This window comes from Lissotriton vulgaris, chromosome 1_1, assembly GCF_964263255.1.
Source record: "Lissotriton vulgaris chromosome 1_1, aLisVul1.2, whole genome shotgun sequence".
Lineage (NCBI taxonomy): Eukaryota > Metazoa > Chordata > Amphibia > Caudata > Salamandridae > Lissotriton > Lissotriton vulgaris.
This window is the reverse complement of record NC_141685.1, coordinates 1,985,637,829-1,985,654,954: the sequence shown is the minus strand read 5'-3', so window position 1 is coordinate 1,985,654,954 and position 17,126 is coordinate 1,985,637,829. Positions and strand designations below refer to the sequence as shown.

Below are 17,126 nucleotides of genomic sequence, written 5' to 3'. Positions count from 1 at the left end.
AAGGTCAGCATTCTTTAACTTTCAATTTAAAGTGATACCCTTTAGAATGAAGAATGCCCCCACCACCTTCCAGAGGTTGCTGAGTCAGGTCGTAGCTGGAATGGAGGCCTTCGTTGCTGCTTTCTTGGATGATATAGCTGCCTATACTACAGGTGCTGCTTGAAGGAACACTTGTTTCACCTCCAGGAACTGCTTCATGCCTTGCAACAAGCAGGCCTGACTATCAAAGCTTGTAAGTGGCAGATAAGGCAGGGCACTTGGGACACCTCGGGGGCAAGGATAAGATGTAGCCCCTCTTAGCCAAAATAGAGAGTAACCTGCCCTTGGAGTCCCCAAACCCCAGGCAGTATTGAGGCCCTTCCTGGACCACACTACTTACTACAGGAGGTTTGTCAGAGGATATGGCACCATTGTTGCCCCCTTAACTGAGCTAACTTTGAAGAAGCAGCCCAACAAGGTGAAGAAGACTGTCAGAAAGTCTGACACTCTCAAACAGGCCAAGTGTACAGCCCCTGTATTCAAGGCCTCTATGTTTCCCAGGAATTCATTGTTCAAACTGATGCCTCAGAGCATGACATTGTAGCAGTGTTATCACCGTTGAGTGAAGAGGGCCTAGACCAGCCTGTATCTTTCATCATGAAGAGGCTGTTCCCAGGGAACACAGACAGAGTACTATTTAAAGGGTAGCCTTCGCTGTGGTCTGGCTACTGAAGAAGTTGGGACATACCTGTTGGGATCACTTCCAGGTTCACACAGACCATAGGTCCCTCAGATGGCTCATTCACATTTTGGGTGTTAGACCTGTCAGCCTTAGGGCAGTCTTCCCCTGACTTTATCCTTGCTTACCTCCACTATTTGCAGAATGTTTTGTTGTTGTTGAGATTCTGAGCATTTTACCACTGCCAACCAGTGCTTAAGTGCACTTGCTTCTCCCCTAAACATGGTGACATTTATGTGTACCTGATTGGCACATTTAGATTAAGTGTATGTCCCTTGTAAAGTGGTACACCATACACCCAGGGCCTGTAATCTGCATGCTACTTGTGGGCCTGCAGCAATGGTTGTACCACCCTCAGAAGTAGTCTTTTAAACCTGTCTGGAGCCCAGCTGTAGTGAAGCGGGCGCAGCCCATGCAGCCCCCCCACCATTGGGCGATTTCGGCTCCAGAGACACAATCCCCCGGGTCCTGGCCATACATGCAAAGGGGCCCTACGGTAACTATAACTCGCATCCACGATATATATATATATATATATATATATATATATATATATTCACTGAAAAAACCATAGGTTATAGACCATATATAGTTAGGAATTCACATTTACAAAACCTTATTTTACTCACACAAAACCATTGAAATTCCATATATAGTTAGTTGCACTAACTATATATCGCGCACCCGCAATCCACTGCTGATGATGTCACATATTACATCATTCATGACATGGTCAGTGACATCACTGATGACATCACTGATGACATCTCAAATGACATCACTGATGACATCTCATTTAACATTACTGATCACATCACTGATGATATCATTCATGTGATAATACGATGAACCTCTTCAGACTCTAATATAACCTTAGATACAATCAGTGTAAACAGACACTCACAGACTGTCACTCATCCATGGAGTTACTCACACACCTAGTCAGTCATGCAAAGAATCAATCACACCTCCATTTCCTCAACTATACAGTTATACAAACTTTACTTATTCAAACATATACTAACACATATTTACTCTCTTATACAATCCCTGATACAAGTTCACAATGATCCATACAGCCACTCACACATTCACTGGCTCTTATGCACAGTTATTTATATATGTCAACTCTCACATGTACTGTGTTTTACATATGTACTTACTTTGACATGTAGCACTGAGATATCCATTCACTCACCAATACACTCATGCACACAGTCAACCGCCCATACAGCTGTTTCCACATGCACTTTTGAAACCATACATCTAGTGAATCAACTGCTCACACATCTATGCACAGAGTCATACACCTCCCAGCCACCCACACACACACTCAGTCTCCCATACAAATACTTGGGCAACCAATCAATAACCCATATAGTTACTCATACAGCTACTTATCAACACATGCAACAGTTTACAGAACAACAGACATAATGATGCACAAATTAAGACAGTTTAGTCACTAACCCATGCACTCAGTGAGACACATTTAATCACTCACTCATACAGTCAGTCATGCACCTACTAAATCCTTCATCCAGACACTTATACATCCACTCATTCTTCAATATGTAAGACATATTTTAACTTTACAGAAACATACAGTCACTGGATGTTGTCATCAGTGATGTCATCAGTGATGTCATTTGAGATGTCATCAGTGATGTCATCAGTGATGTCACTGACCATGTCATGAATGATGTAATATGTGACATCATCAGCAGTGGATTGCGGGTGCGCGATATATAGTTAGTGCAACTAACTATATATGGAATTTCAATGGTTTTGTGTGAGTAAAATAAGGTTTTGTAAATGTGAATTCCTAACTATATATGGTCTATAACCTATGGTTTTTTCAGTGAATTTTCAAGGTTTTGTAAATGCTAATTCCTAACTATATATGGTCTATAACCTATGGTTTTTTCAGTGAATTTTCAAGGTTTTGTAAATGCTAATTCCTAACTATATATGGTTATAGCCTATGGTTTTTTCAGTGAATATATATATATATACATACATATATAAACATATATCATCTGTATATCTATATAAATACAAACATAAATGCATGCATACATATACTTATATGCATACAGATGCATGTTATTTACATGAAAGTTGAAAAAACACTAATAAAAGCAAAGCTAAAAAGCCACCTCATTACAAACAGAATGGCTTTAACTTAAACGAGGGCGAGATCTATTGCATTTTCAATGCTTGTTTACTTTGGTTCCATCAAGAAGGCATTCAGATGTGTCACACATTTGCCATAAATTCTGAATGTTAGCACTCTAGTTGCACATTAGATCACTGTAGTAAAGCTACTGCTCACCAGGGACGTCTGCTGCTGGTATTCAAAGTGCATGTTTCAGTCTGCATGTCAGAATTTTTTTAATGAAATAGAAGAGGATTTGAGAAGTCACTCAAAATGATCCCTAATTTTTCTTTCTGAAGCACTAATCATACTTTCTATGGCAAAATTAACCCCCTCATGTTGTTCCTTTTTAAATTGAGTGTTTTCAGACTTACCACTTCATTCCAATCAAGATGGCTTCTGGTGTGCCATACTTTTGTCATAAGTAAGACTGTTAGCGCTCTAGTTGTTCTTTAGAACACTCTGGGACATTCTGTCATTGGGCTATACTTGGGGTACATCTGGGTGATATTTGGGCTACATTTAGGCTCTTTTGTCTCTGGTGGCCATCTTGGGAGACTGTATGTCAGAATTGTTTAATGAAATTGAAGAGGGTTTGAGAAGTCACTCAAAATGTGCCCTAATGTTTCTTTCTGCAGCACTAATCATAATTCATATGGCAAAATATACCCCCTCATTTTGTTCCTTTTTAAATTAAATGTTTTAAGAGTTACCACTTTATTCCAATCAAGATGGCTTCAGGTGTGCCATACCTTTGTAATAAGTAGGACTGTTAGCGCTCTAGTTGTTCTTTAGAACACTCTGGGACATTCTGTCATTGGGCTATACTTGGGCTACATCTGGGTGATATTTGGGCTACATTTGGGCTCTTTTGTCTCTGGTGGCCATTTTGGGAGACTGCATGTCAGAATTTTTTAATGAAATAGAAGAGGATTTGAAAAGTCACTCAAAATGTGCCCTAATGTTTCTTTCTGCAGCACTAATAATACCTTCTATTGCATAATATACCCCCTCATTTTGTTCCTTTTTAAATGAAATGTTTTAAGAGTTACCACTTTATTCCCATCACGATGGCTCCAGGTGTGCTATACCTTTGTAATAAGTAGGACTGTTAGCGCTCTAGTTGTTCTTTAGAACACTCTGGGACATTCTGTCATTGGGCTATACTTGGCTACATCTGGGTGATATTTGGGCTACATTTGGGCTCTTTTGTCTCTGGTGGCCATTTTGGGAGACTGCATGTCAGAATGTTTTAATGAAATTGAAAAGGATTTGAGAAGTCACTCAAAATGTGCCCTAATTTTTCATTCTGCAGCACTAATCATACTTTCTATGGCAAAATATACCCCCTCATGTTGTTTCTTTTTAAATTAAATGTTTTAAGAGTTACCACTTTATTCCAATCAAGATGGCTTCAGGTGTGCCATACCTTTGTAATAAGTAGGACTGTTAGCGCTCTAGTTGTTCTTTAGAACACTCTGGGACATTCTGTCATTGGGCTATACTTGGGCTACATCTGGGTGATATTTGGGCTACATTTGGGCTCTTTTGTCTCTGGTGGCCATTTTGGGAGACTGCATGTCAGAATGTTTTAATGAAATAGAAAAGGATTTGAGAAGTCACTCAAAATGTGCCCTAATTTTTCATTCTGCAGCACTAATCATACTTTCTATGGCAAAATATACCCCCTCATGTTGTTTCTTTTTAAATTAAATGTTTTAAGAGTTACCACTTTATTCCAATCAAGATGGCTTCAGGTGTGCCATACCTTTGTAATAAGTAGGACTGTTAGCGCTCTAGTTGTTCTTTAGAACACTCTAGGAGGCTGCAGTAGAACACAAAGGAATCAACTGACAGTCTCTGTCCTTGTTGGATGTACATGTTTTACTGAGAATGTCAGACTTCATTTTCACATGACTGAGAAAGATAATGTGAATTTACAGAAAATAGGCTTTCAGTTTAGCTTATAGATCCCCTTCCAAACCACTGTGGGAAAATCATGAGATATTAGTTTTCTTTCAAACAATATTCATGATATCACAGCAGAAGGTTTTTTCACATGGTAAAATCACTTTAGAACCCACCACAATTCCTAAAACGAGTATGGTACCATCAACAAATGATTTATAATGTAACTAAAGTCCTAAAACCCTCTATTAACTACAATGCTTTTTAATGAGGTGCTATCATGTATATTGGTCCCAAGATGGCTGCCAACACTTCTTGGATGAAGTGCTGACAGCCAATCAGATCAGATGTGTGGTTAGGCTCCGCCCAGATATATATCTTTTTTTGAACCTAAATGACTCAAAATCCACTGGAGCACATATATTGAGACCTAGCAAAGGCACATCGGGCTAACAGTCCCTACAATTTTGCCAAGTTTCGTGCAAATCCATTCAGCCGTTCGAGCTAAAAGTGAGGCCAACCGCCCTATGGAAATTAACATGGGAAAAAAGCGTTTTGGGACCCCCCTTTTTTCTCGGCCCCCCCCTTGATGAAACCCCCCCAAATTGTCAGGGGCTGCTCAGGAACAAAATGTTCCATTTTCCTGAAAATTTCAGCCAATTCCGTCCACAGACGCCAAAGTTATTAGACATAGAATTTTCAAAAATCCCATAGAGAAAAAATCCTAACTATATATACCTACTGGCGACCGCCAGTAGGTAATATATATATATTATATATATATATATATATATATATATATATATATATATATATATATATATATATATATATATATATATATATATATATATATATATATATTTACTGAAAAAACCATAGGTTATAGACCATATATAGTTAGGAATTTGCATTTACAAAACCTTGAAAATTCACTGAAAAAACCATAGGTTATAGACCATATATAGTTAGGGATTAGCATTTACAAAACCTTATTTTACTCGCACAAAACCATTGAAATTCCATATATAGTTAGTTGCACTAACTATATATCGCGCACCCGCAATCCACTGCTAATGATGTCACATATTACATCATTCATGACATGGTCAGTGACATCACTGATGACATCACTGATGACATCTCAAATGACATCACTGATGACATCACTGATGACAACACCCAGTGACTGTATGTTTCTGTAAAGTTAAAATATGTCTTACATATTGAAGAATGAGTGGATGTATAAGTGTCTGGATGAAGGATTTAGTAGGTGCATGACTGACTGTATGAGAGAATGATTAAATGTGTCTCACTGAGTGCATGGGTTAGTGACTAGACTGTCTTAATTTGGCAATCATTATATATGTTGTTCTGTAAACTGCTGCATGTTTAAATCAGTAGCTATATGAGTAACTATATGGGTTATTGAATGGTTGCCCAAGTATTTGTATGGGAGACTGAGTATGTGTGTGGGTGGCTGGGAGGTGTATGACTCTGTGCATAGATGTGTGAGCAGTTGATTCACTAAATGTATGGGTTCAAAAGTGCATGTGGAAACAGCTGTATGGGCGGTTGACTGAGTGCATGAGTGTATTGGTGAGTGAATGGATATCTCAGTGCTACATGTCAAAGTAAGTACATATGTAAAACACAGTCCATGTGAGAGTTGACATATATAAATAACTGAACATAAGAGCCAGTGAATGTGAGAGTGGCTGTATGGATCATTGTGAACTTGTATCAGGGATTGTATAAGAGAGTAAATATGTGTTAGTATATGTTTGAATAAGTAAGGTGTGTATAACTGTATAGTTGAGGAAATGGAGGTGTGATTAATTTTTTGCATGACTGACTAGGTGTGTGAGTAACTCCATGGATAAGTGGCAGTCTGTGAGTGTCTGTTTATACTGATTGTATCTAAGGTTATATTAGAATCTGAAGATGTTCATTGTATTATCACATAAATGATATCATCAGTGATGTGATCAGTAATGTCAAATGAGATGTCAGTGATGTCATCAGTGATGTCATTTGAGATGTCATCAGTGATGTCATCAGTGATGTCATTTGAGATGTCATCAGTGATGTCATCAGTGATGTCACTGACCATGTCATGAATGATGTAATATGTGACATCATTAGCAGTGGATTGCGGGTGCGCGATATATAGTTAGTGCAACTAACTATATATGGAATTTCAATGGTTTTGTGCGAGTAAAATAAGGTTTTGTAAATGCTAATCCCTAACTATATATGGTCTATAACCTATGGTTTTTTCAGTGAATTTTCAAGGTTTTGTAAATGCAAATTCCTAACTATATATGGTCTATAACCTATGGTTTTTTCAGTGAATTTCATTGGTTTTTTAAAAGCTAATATCTATAGCTGTAAAATATATTCTTTATTACGTGACGTATCACGTAGCCCGTGAGACGCCTCATGATGCATCGCATAACCGTGACGTATCGTCTCTGCAGCGCAAACAAAACCCGTAACGTAAGCGCGCCAGAGCACGCTTAAAGATATATATATATTTTTTTAACCTTAATTAGACAAAATCCACACGTGCACATATCACAAACGTTCCAAAAACACAATATGTCGGACTCCCGTTACACTGCCGGTTAGCTGCCCGGTTAACGTACCGGGAAGCACCTCTACCGCGAAAAATCACAATTTTTTTTTCTTTTGCCCCGCGGGGAACTTTAATAGCCCCCTCATCAATCCTAGGGGTTCAGGAGGGGTCTACCTTACCCCTTTCCTTCATTTACACCTTTTTTTTTCCACCTCTTGTCTCTCGATCCCACCGAGAGACAAGATGGCGGCCGCTCCAGACTGTTTACAATGTTAACAGCCAATCAGCTTCTCCTCAGACTCCCGTTACGCTGCCGGTTAGCTGCCCAGTTAGCTGCCGACGGGCCTCTACGGCGAAAAATCGCATTTCTTTTTTTTTTTTTTTTTTTCCCCCGCGTGGCTCTATAATATCCCCCTCATCAATCCTAGGGGGTCAGAAGGGGTCTACCTTGCCCCCTTTCCTTCATTTCCCCCTTTGTTTTTGCCTCCTCTTGTCTCTCGATCCTACCGAGAGACAAGATGGCGGCCGCTCCGGACTGTTTAGAATGTTGACAGACACCGGAGAGCCAATCAGCTTCGCTTCGCAAAGTTCCGTTACGCGAAAAGTACGCGAACCGGAGCGCTGCCCAGAGCGCTGTCACAGATATATATCTTATTTTGAACGTTAATTTCTCAAAATCCACTGGAGCACATATATTGAGACCTAGCAAAGGCACATTGGGCTAACAGTCCCTACAATTTTGCCAAGTTTCGTGCAAATCCATTCAGCCGTTCGAGCTAAAAGTGAGGCCAACCGCCCTATGGAAAAATCAATTGGAAAACGTGTTTTGGGACCCCCCTTTTTTCTCAGCCCACCCTTGACGAACCCCCCCAAATTTTCAGGGGCTGCTCAGAAACAATATGTGCCATTTTCCTGAAAATTTCAGCCAATTCCGTCCACAAACGCCAAAGTTATTAGACATAGAATTTTCAAAAATCCCATAGAGAAAAAATCCTAACTATATATACCTACTGGCTATCGCCAGTAGGTAATATATATATCATATCATTGAACATCCACGAAAACTCCACATGAAATGTTGTTTGCTATTAAAAAAAATCCTGAATCAGGCTTGATGAAAAATAGCTTAAACAATACTTGTTCCTGAATCAGGCTTGACGAAAAATAGCTTAATCAATACTTGTTTATTCTTTCTTTTGCTGCTATTTGGATGGCCTGCAAAAGATATATTTTTGGTTGGCCCCTTTCTGAAGTTGAACCTGTAATTCAATATTGTTTAGGATCATTAGGGCTTGAATGAGACGGAAAAGGGTCATTAAAATCAAACTTGTGTCAGATAGGAGACCGTAAAATATATCTTGTCTAGGGTCCCACAGTTCCTTAAAATGTCACTGTTTAACAGTGCCAATGTCAAATATTGATTCAAACTGCAAAGCTTATCACTCATAATTTCACTTAAAAGACCATATAAGAATTGATAAAAATTTAAATAATACCAAATACTACTTGGGGGGATGCTGACATTAATTTAACATATGAAACTAGGCAGATATTCCCCGAAGAAGCTGAAGGTATTCAGAACAAAATTTGTTGGTTGACTTGTGTGCATTTCCTCAATGTAATTTGCAACGACCATAATTCAAGGCAATTATTAGATATAAGCAAGAAATAGATTACATATTCTTTTGAGTTGTAGAGCGTTACTGGAGTGAGTTTTATTGACTATGTTTCTGTTACTAGAGTTACATATAATGGTTATGTGTGCATACTACCACAGTACAATATTCAACATGATGCCAAGTGCATAAAAGGATTGAACATGACTTTAGGCTGCCCAGCTAAGGAAGCGAAAGTCAAGATTTCAGGAGGGAAGTGGTTAGAATTAGGTGGAAGGGTTGGTGCAGAACAACGTGGAAAGCTGAGACCCTCAGTTCTTCAAGAGTTCAGCATAAGAAACCTGAGATATAACCATTTTTGAATGCCAATGCCCAAGGCCAGACTGGCATACCATGCAGTGAGCGTTACCCTGGGAGGCTGGAAGGGTTGAGTGTTGCTTTTGTTAGTGGGGGCCAGTATCGTAGCAGTTTTAAAAGCACTGCGGAGTTCTTTGCATATCCAGCAGATTTTAGGCAAAAATAACATTGCCAAGATAACTCTAGTGATTAACCCCTTCCATGCTGGGCCGATTTTTCTCGTGTGCTAGGCTTATTGAAGAATCAATGGCTTTATGACGGCCCCCAGCCGTCATGAGCACACGAGCACTGTAATGCATGACGGATGGGGGCCGTCATCAGCATGGAAGGGGTTAATGTACTTGCTGATCAGAGTTTTGTCCAGTGGGAGTTATAAGTTACAATCGTAATGAAGGCTAACAAGTTAACTGTTTTCCTAGTAATTTATTATTCTAATTTAGCTAAAAAAAAAGGGTTTGTTTGGGTCAAAAGAAATTCTTATTAATAAAGTCAACCCTAACCACTGTCTTACATTCTGAATTACGAGTTTGTGCTTCCCCAGACCAATAACACTTAAAAAATGCCCACCAGTATGGATGTCATGTGAATGCTACATCTGATAGTCCCCTTTGTCTTATGGAACATTTTCCATACACTAATTCTTACACTTTGGATTCATTGTCTCTGTCATGTGTGTGTGATGTAAAATGCTGCAACACTCTACACTGGTATGAGAGGCGCTATAAAAACAAATGAAATACTTGTGAGAGAGTGACTATTGGGAGATTAGAGGCACTGTTGAAGGGCGAAAGTGGAGGGATAATTGAAGAGCCCCAAAACAGATTTCTGTATTCTTGTGCTCCGTAAGTTCATCAATGTATATGCTTTGAAAACTAATACCATTGAATATATAATGAAAACAAGCATTTACAATGCAACGGTTTCGCCTTTGGAAAAATTAGAGCTATTGGCAATGTAAATGACACTGCCATTTATTTATCTGTTTTCAAAACCAACACATAAATATAAATGTTGTCATTTAAAATGCCAATAGCTCAAACTTTTCCAAAGGCGAAACCGTTGCATTGTAAATGCTTGTTAATTACATTGGCCACACCCCTTTGAGACAACCCATTTTTTTATCCCACTTAAAAGTCCTGCCCATGGCATTGACCGTGTTCAAGGGGTGGCCGCGCGCATGGTAGGGGTAAAAAAAGATTCATTTATCACTAGATCCTGTTAAACTACAAACCACATTCCTTTGCTGCAGAATATAGAAACCACAATCCCTCTCTGCATCTCCCGGAGAGCGCCTTCCCTCCCCCACCGTGACATGTGTGCTCTGAGGCAGGGGGTGGGGGAGGGCGCAGGTGCACGGGCTGGAGGAAAGGGCGCCTTTTCAAGTGAGGGGCGTGGCCTCACAGGCTGGCGGGCGCGGGTGAGTCAGTCAGCCCTCAGTGGCGGCCTGGTGTGTGGGGCTTACAGGAACACAAGCCTGCTCCTTTCCCCACAGGCCGCTGTGCCCCTGAGCAGGTGATTAAAAATGCACGCCATGGCTCGCTGTGACTAATAGTTGTTTTACACGAAGGGACAGCTCTGCGAGGGGAGTCATTTTCATACAGGCCACTTGCTTCGAGGCTGCTAACATGCCCGCGGTTCTCCACCTTTCTGGAGATAAAAAAACACAAGTCAGGTCCCGGGCCGGCAGCCAATCACAGCGCGGCCCGGGAATGACGTCACGGGGGTGTCCCGGGCCGGCAGCCAATCACAGCGCGGCCCGGGACTAAGGGGCGGGGCTTAAAAAAACACCGCGAAACGCCCCCGAATCGCGTTTTCAGGAGAAAGCGCGATTGACAGCCTCTGTCTCCCAATGGCTAGCCTCCATTTATGGAGCTAGCCAATTGGAAACAGAGGCGGTCCAAACATCCCTACTGAAAACAAAAGTTTTCGATCTGGGAGGGGCTTTGCCCCTCGCCAGGTCGAAACCTAAAAAAACTAGGACCAATGATAAGAACAAGCGGCGCCTGAGAAGAACTTTAAGGAAAGAAGACAACTGATGAGCCAAACGGGCGACATTCCCCTTCAGGGCTGAACGCAGAGCTACATCGAAAGTCGCAAAGCACAAGCACTTCACATGAGAAGTGGGACTAACATTAGAACACGAGGTGTTCAAGGAGAACAGAAAGTAAGGAAGATCTGGAAAACTGATGAGCCAGACAGGGACACTCTATACCAGGGCCGGTCAAAAGCAACAGACCAATGTAAACACAAAATAAGCCCTGAGCCACATGATGGCACATAACACTTGCACTTTATGAGAACTTTTATCGCTTACAAATAATAGCTTCTTTTTTAATTTTATTTTATTGTAATGCAATGGTTTTAATTAACTTATGCAAATAAATAAATAAACAAATAACCTTTTCTAGTGTGGATAGAGATCGCAGAGGACTTGGTGAGTACAATAAACTAGTCAATTTGTGGTTGAGCAGAGACTTACAAGGTACATCAACCCTCGAAGCTCTGCTTCTTGCCTACTTCCAACTCTTGTAGTTAAATTTGCAGAAGGAGGCAAAATCAGAACCTAGCTAGAATCAAGACTCTAGAAAGAGCTCAAACATAATCAAAGAGGCTAGTGGTTAAGTCAATCGGAGCCTGTCTCTTGTTGATCAGATACATATCAAAGCGCTGATATAATGAGCATGCTGAAACAATTTGTCACTTTGCTGCATGGCAACACAGGACACTAGTGGATTATTATTTTTACAGGACAAGTAGATTTCTGAAGCAGCCTCCCCTTTGACAAGAAGATATTTTATAACATTTCATAAGCCTGGGTTGGGTCTTACAGAATGGTACACCTTATCTGGGAGTTGACAGACTGGTCCTGTTAACTGATTTATCAGGGTAAAATTGGCAATTCAGCACCTGATAAAGGGGGTCACTGCATGGAAGGTCTAGCTCTGGGCCAGGTTACAGCAGTTGATAGAAGTGCTACTCTATGGATCAGTTTGTGACAGTGCATGGTCAATCTACAGTACAATTAGTCTGTTTTTCGGATGAGTTTGTGACATCTTTACATCAGGCAGTCAACATGCCTAAAAGGTCTATTGTTGGATTATGCAGTGACGGTGCCTAAATATTCTGACCTTAATAATGTGGCAACAGTAGCTGGCAATTGGGGAATGACCGGTCGTGTGACAGTGCATGCGGTTTTGCCACCTTCAGACCCATACGGCTGTGGCATCTAGTGACAGCTCTTGCTATGGATCAGGAAGTGACAGAGCCTACAGTAAAATGATGTCGCAATGTCAGGTTGCTATGCCCCTGGATCCTCGAACAGGAGATTATAGTGACTGTGAGCCCTGGCCCTGCTGCATGGAGGAGTCTTGAATATCCCTGTTGCATCCATTTGATCAGGTGTGATAAGCGTGCACTGGCTAGCTGAGAGTGCTGCAGTCTATCTCCTCCAAGTCAACAAATGCGGAGGATTGCAATAACCCGGGGGCGCTCCTCACCTGTGGGCTATCTTCCAGCGTTTCTTCGATGGGCAGCTTATCCACTCCGGGAATGGTTACGCTTCTTAAAATACAGCCTCGAGAACGTAAACCTCAGTCTCACACTATACACCCAACACAGATTCAACCACAACACCCAGCCCTGGAATTCTCGGCCCCGGAAGTCCCGCCCCTTTCGGTTTTCGTTGGCTAGTCAGAAGCGCAGAGCACTGCCTTTGGCTGAATAACCCGCCGTTATGTGCACGTATACACATAACTTCTGTGACCCTGTTACTGTAAGTAGGAGACCCTATCCTGAGCGATGGTCAGGCACAAACGTCTCCGCTGTTACCTTCTGCGCAACACTTACATCGCAGGGGAAGGCTCTCCTGACCCAAACATGGCCGCCTTTGAGGACACAGCCCGCCGAAGACCTGCTGGCATGCGCAGTACAGCGTCTACGACGTTCGTGTCGGCTGTTACATATTAATGTTGACAGTGTGATGAGTCTTGTCCTCGAGTCGCTTGGTTAACGTATTGGCGGATAGAAAAATAGAAGTGTTGAAAAAAAGACAGCGCTGGTGGGAAAAGCTTCTATTCTTGAATGCTTATCCGCCCAGTTTCTTCTGAGCCGAAAAAAAGGCACGAAAGCGTACATGGCGCCACTCCCGATAGAAACCAAGTCAGGTCCCGGGCCGCGCTGTGATTGGCTGACGTCACGGGGTGTCCCGGGCCGGCAGCCAATCACAGCGCGGCCCGGGAATGACGTCACGGGGGTGTCCCGGGCCGGCAGCCAATCGCAGCGCGGCCCGGGACAAAGGGGCGGGGCTTAAAAAAAGCACCAGAAACGCCCCCGAATCGCGTTTTCGTGAGAAAGCGCGATTGACAGCCTCTGCTTCCCAATGGCTAGCCTCCATTTATGGAGCTAGCCAATTGGAAACAGAGGCTGTCCTAACCTCACTACTAAAAACAATAGATTTCGACTGGGAGGGGCTTTGCCCCTCGCCAAAAGTCGAAACCTAAATATGTTGTAAAATGCACAACTTTCTGCAATTTGTTTTCATAAAACTTTGGAAAGAAAACCATGCCACCCCCTTCTAGTGGTCAGGCTTGCTGGCTATGCACCATATGAGGGCTGGTCAGTCAGAATTTGATTTGCCAGGGCTGCTTTGGGTTCCCAGTCCGGACCTTCCAATGCTTCATTCAAGTTTTATAATTGGAGTTAAGGGGAGATTATAGGAAAGATAAGATTTGTGTGTCATCGGCCAGAAGATAGTAGGAGGAGCCAAATATGAAGATGTTGTCCCCAAGAGTAAAGGTGTAGAGAAATAGGAGATACATTTGAACAGACCCTGGTAGAGCCTGACTGGTAGAAAGGTCAGTGGGATCTTCTGAATTCTCATGCCACTGAGAATGAGTGTTGTGACAGATATGATGAGTTCTTTTATAGAGTAGATTGCTTGACAGAAGGAAAATAAAGTGGGCGATACACATTATCAAATGCTGTAAACAGATTCAAGAGAATTAAAACAAAAAGTAATCAATTGTGTTGAGCAGCCCACACGAATTAAGAAACATGGGATAGTGTGGATTCAGTTAAATGCAGGTCCTAGAAAAAGTGAATAATGCAACAAGAACAAGAACAATAACTGAAACGTAGCATTTATGAGACTTCTTTGGATGTGCTGCACAAATTGCTAATTTCTGATTCCTAAGGCAGAAAAAGGATCTACATACAGAAGCATTGACTAATATTTGCCATTTGTCACAAAGACACGATTTTTTCAATTCCTCATTATATTTGATTGTTGACCAACTTAATTGATTTGAGACGTCATAACATTCAGAGCACCTTACAGCTCTAATCATGTAACACAGGAGTAATACTGATGAACTGAAACATCAGCCCTATAATGTATATAAAGCAAACAACGAGACAATAACTTACATGATACCCTGCATCATAATCCAAAGGAGTCGGTGATGTCCTTGAAACAACTCCAGTCAGGTTATCCACCGCAAAGAATTTTCCCTCAGGGTCAGGACCACAGATTTCACTTTGAACAGTATACTGAAATTATGAAAGGAATGAATTACATTAAAATAAACAAAAATGTTAAGGTAATTCATATATTGTATTAGAAAGCCAAAGAGGTAATATTCAATTAAAAATATTAAAAAGTGAAACTTTTCAACTGTAAAGTACAGTATGATGAAAACTAGTGCACAATGCGTATTGTTATAAAATGTTTAAAAGGCACAGTGAAAGAAATTGTAATTGTGTAAAACTCTTTATAATAATGCCTGTTGTTGGTTGTATCAAGAGACAAGACCATATGTACATAAAGCATGTTTAATCATTGTTAACATTAAATACAGTAAGTACATACAAATGATATTTAAGGTCCTGCCTGAGCCAGGGCGCATGCGCTGCTCCAGCGATCTGCTGTAGTGGCGTATGGAGGAGAAGCCCTGCCCAAATTTGTCATTGGCTTGTGTCTTTGTCCTTTGTAAATGCTGGCTTCTGATTCCTTAATAGGCTTGTTAGTCCCTCCTTAGTACCGTATTGTCTTCATTTGTAACCTTCCATGGCTACTGGCCCCTTTACTTCGGTTGTTACACAGTTCGTGTTATTTTAGTGGTGTAAGCACTATTTTTTAATGTCTTTGTCCTACTTCAGGCATGACAACGTGCTTTGTGTACATTCAGCACGCTGTGCGCTCTTTTACTTTCGAAGCTGCCTGGACAATCATGACCGCTTGTTAATTATTGCTTTCCGCCCATCACTTTTGTGGACTTCAATAGGTACCGCCAACCCATCTGCTTTGTAATTTTTAATTGTTTTGTCAGCTTCAGCTATATGCAATTACAGCAACCACCCTGCATGCTTTTGCTGCCTGTTAACCTTATAATACTTGGGACATACTACATACTTTAGCTGTGAGCACCCGTATAACATATTTTAACTTTCAGGTAGCGGCTGCTTCACAAGCGAGCCACCTTTGATATTTACTTGCAGCTTTAGCCTCCACCAAAAAAAGCTTGCCTAATGGAGGTGGACACAACTTCTATCTTTTTTTAAAAACACTGAGGCGATCTGAGTATCCATGTCATTATGTAGAAGAAAGGGAACATTCAGGCCCTTTTCTACATGCGAAGCATACCACTCCAAAATGCAAAAACATCAAACAGCACTTGTGGAGTTGAAGGTCTGTTTCCAGTAAAGTTTTTGTTTGACAGTAAGTAAACACTTTATTCTCATAAATGTTGTGCTTTGGGATGTACCACCTCCAACTTCGACTTCTGGAAGGGGCAATAATATCCATCCTAAATTTAGACCTTCAGTTTATAAAGCATTCTTTTAACTCATGTTTTAAAACCTGCCATCTGTGTACTGGGCCCAATGCTACCTATTCTTTTGGCAACCATTCTGCTATGACTGGCCCGTCACTCTGATGCCATCTCATTGGTCTGCCCTCTCTCCTGGCTGACAAGTGTTCCGTTGCAGTTGGCAGAGCTCCATTTCATCGCAGCAGCCCAGTGGTCAGAGTAGGTTGATCAGCAGGGCATAGCGTGCCCCTACTTTTTACATTTAATAGAATCCGTTCCCCTACTTTTTCATTGAAAAAACGAGTCCCAGGATGGAAAAGTTAGCTAAAGCCTATATATGAGGCTCGGCCATTCGGGACAGGAGGAGTGGGCAGAGAAAGAAAAGGACTCTGTCTTTTCCTTCCTGCCCAAGGAAGGCAAGGACATTGCCCACTTCTGCTTTGCTGGTGGGAGACCCCCCCCTATCTTTCTTCCACTGTCTCACCCCTCCTCACTTGCTGAAACCTGTGACTTCACAAACGGCTCTTACCCTCTCTTTCCTTCATCTGTTCCCCTGTGAAATGGATCCCCCCCAAAGAATTTTCTTTTGCTGGAAATGTTTTTTTTTTCCTGACATTATTTTATTTCAAAGTGCAGCCTCAGGACGGAGAGGAAAAAAAACGAAATAGCCAAATAAAGCAAGACAGTGTAGCCAGATTGGTTTTATTCACACCCAAACACATTAGCGCCACTTTACAATGTTTGCCAGTAAAGCGATACTTTATTTTTCTCATCTTTTTGTTATTAACGAAGAGCAATTCAGACTGGGGATTTTATTGCATCCCTTGAACCTAACACGTTTATGACTAGAAATTCACCCACATTACCTGCATATGTAAAATAAATTAACCCGACCCCATCACATTTAAGATCATTAGAATATACGTGCTGTTGGAAATGGCCCTTTTTGCAGGGTTAACCCTAAAGTTTTTGCTTCTTCCTCCTT

The 17,126-nt window shown here is 41.3% G+C and overlaps 1 protein-coding gene across 1 annotated transcript in view; it reads right to left on the bottom strand.

The window, feature by feature from the left end:
* LOC147751482 (cadherin-related family member 4-like) overlaps positions 1-17,126 on the bottom strand; it is an 866,423-nt gene that overhangs the window by 652,499 nt on the left and 196,798 nt on the right. Inside the window, exon 5 of the mRNA XM_086938604.1 lies at positions 14,760-14,882. Within this exon, the coding sequence (XP_086794730.1) occupies positions 14,760-14,882 (123 nt within the window). The remainder of the gene's footprint in view (positions 1-14,759; positions 14,883-17,126) is intronic.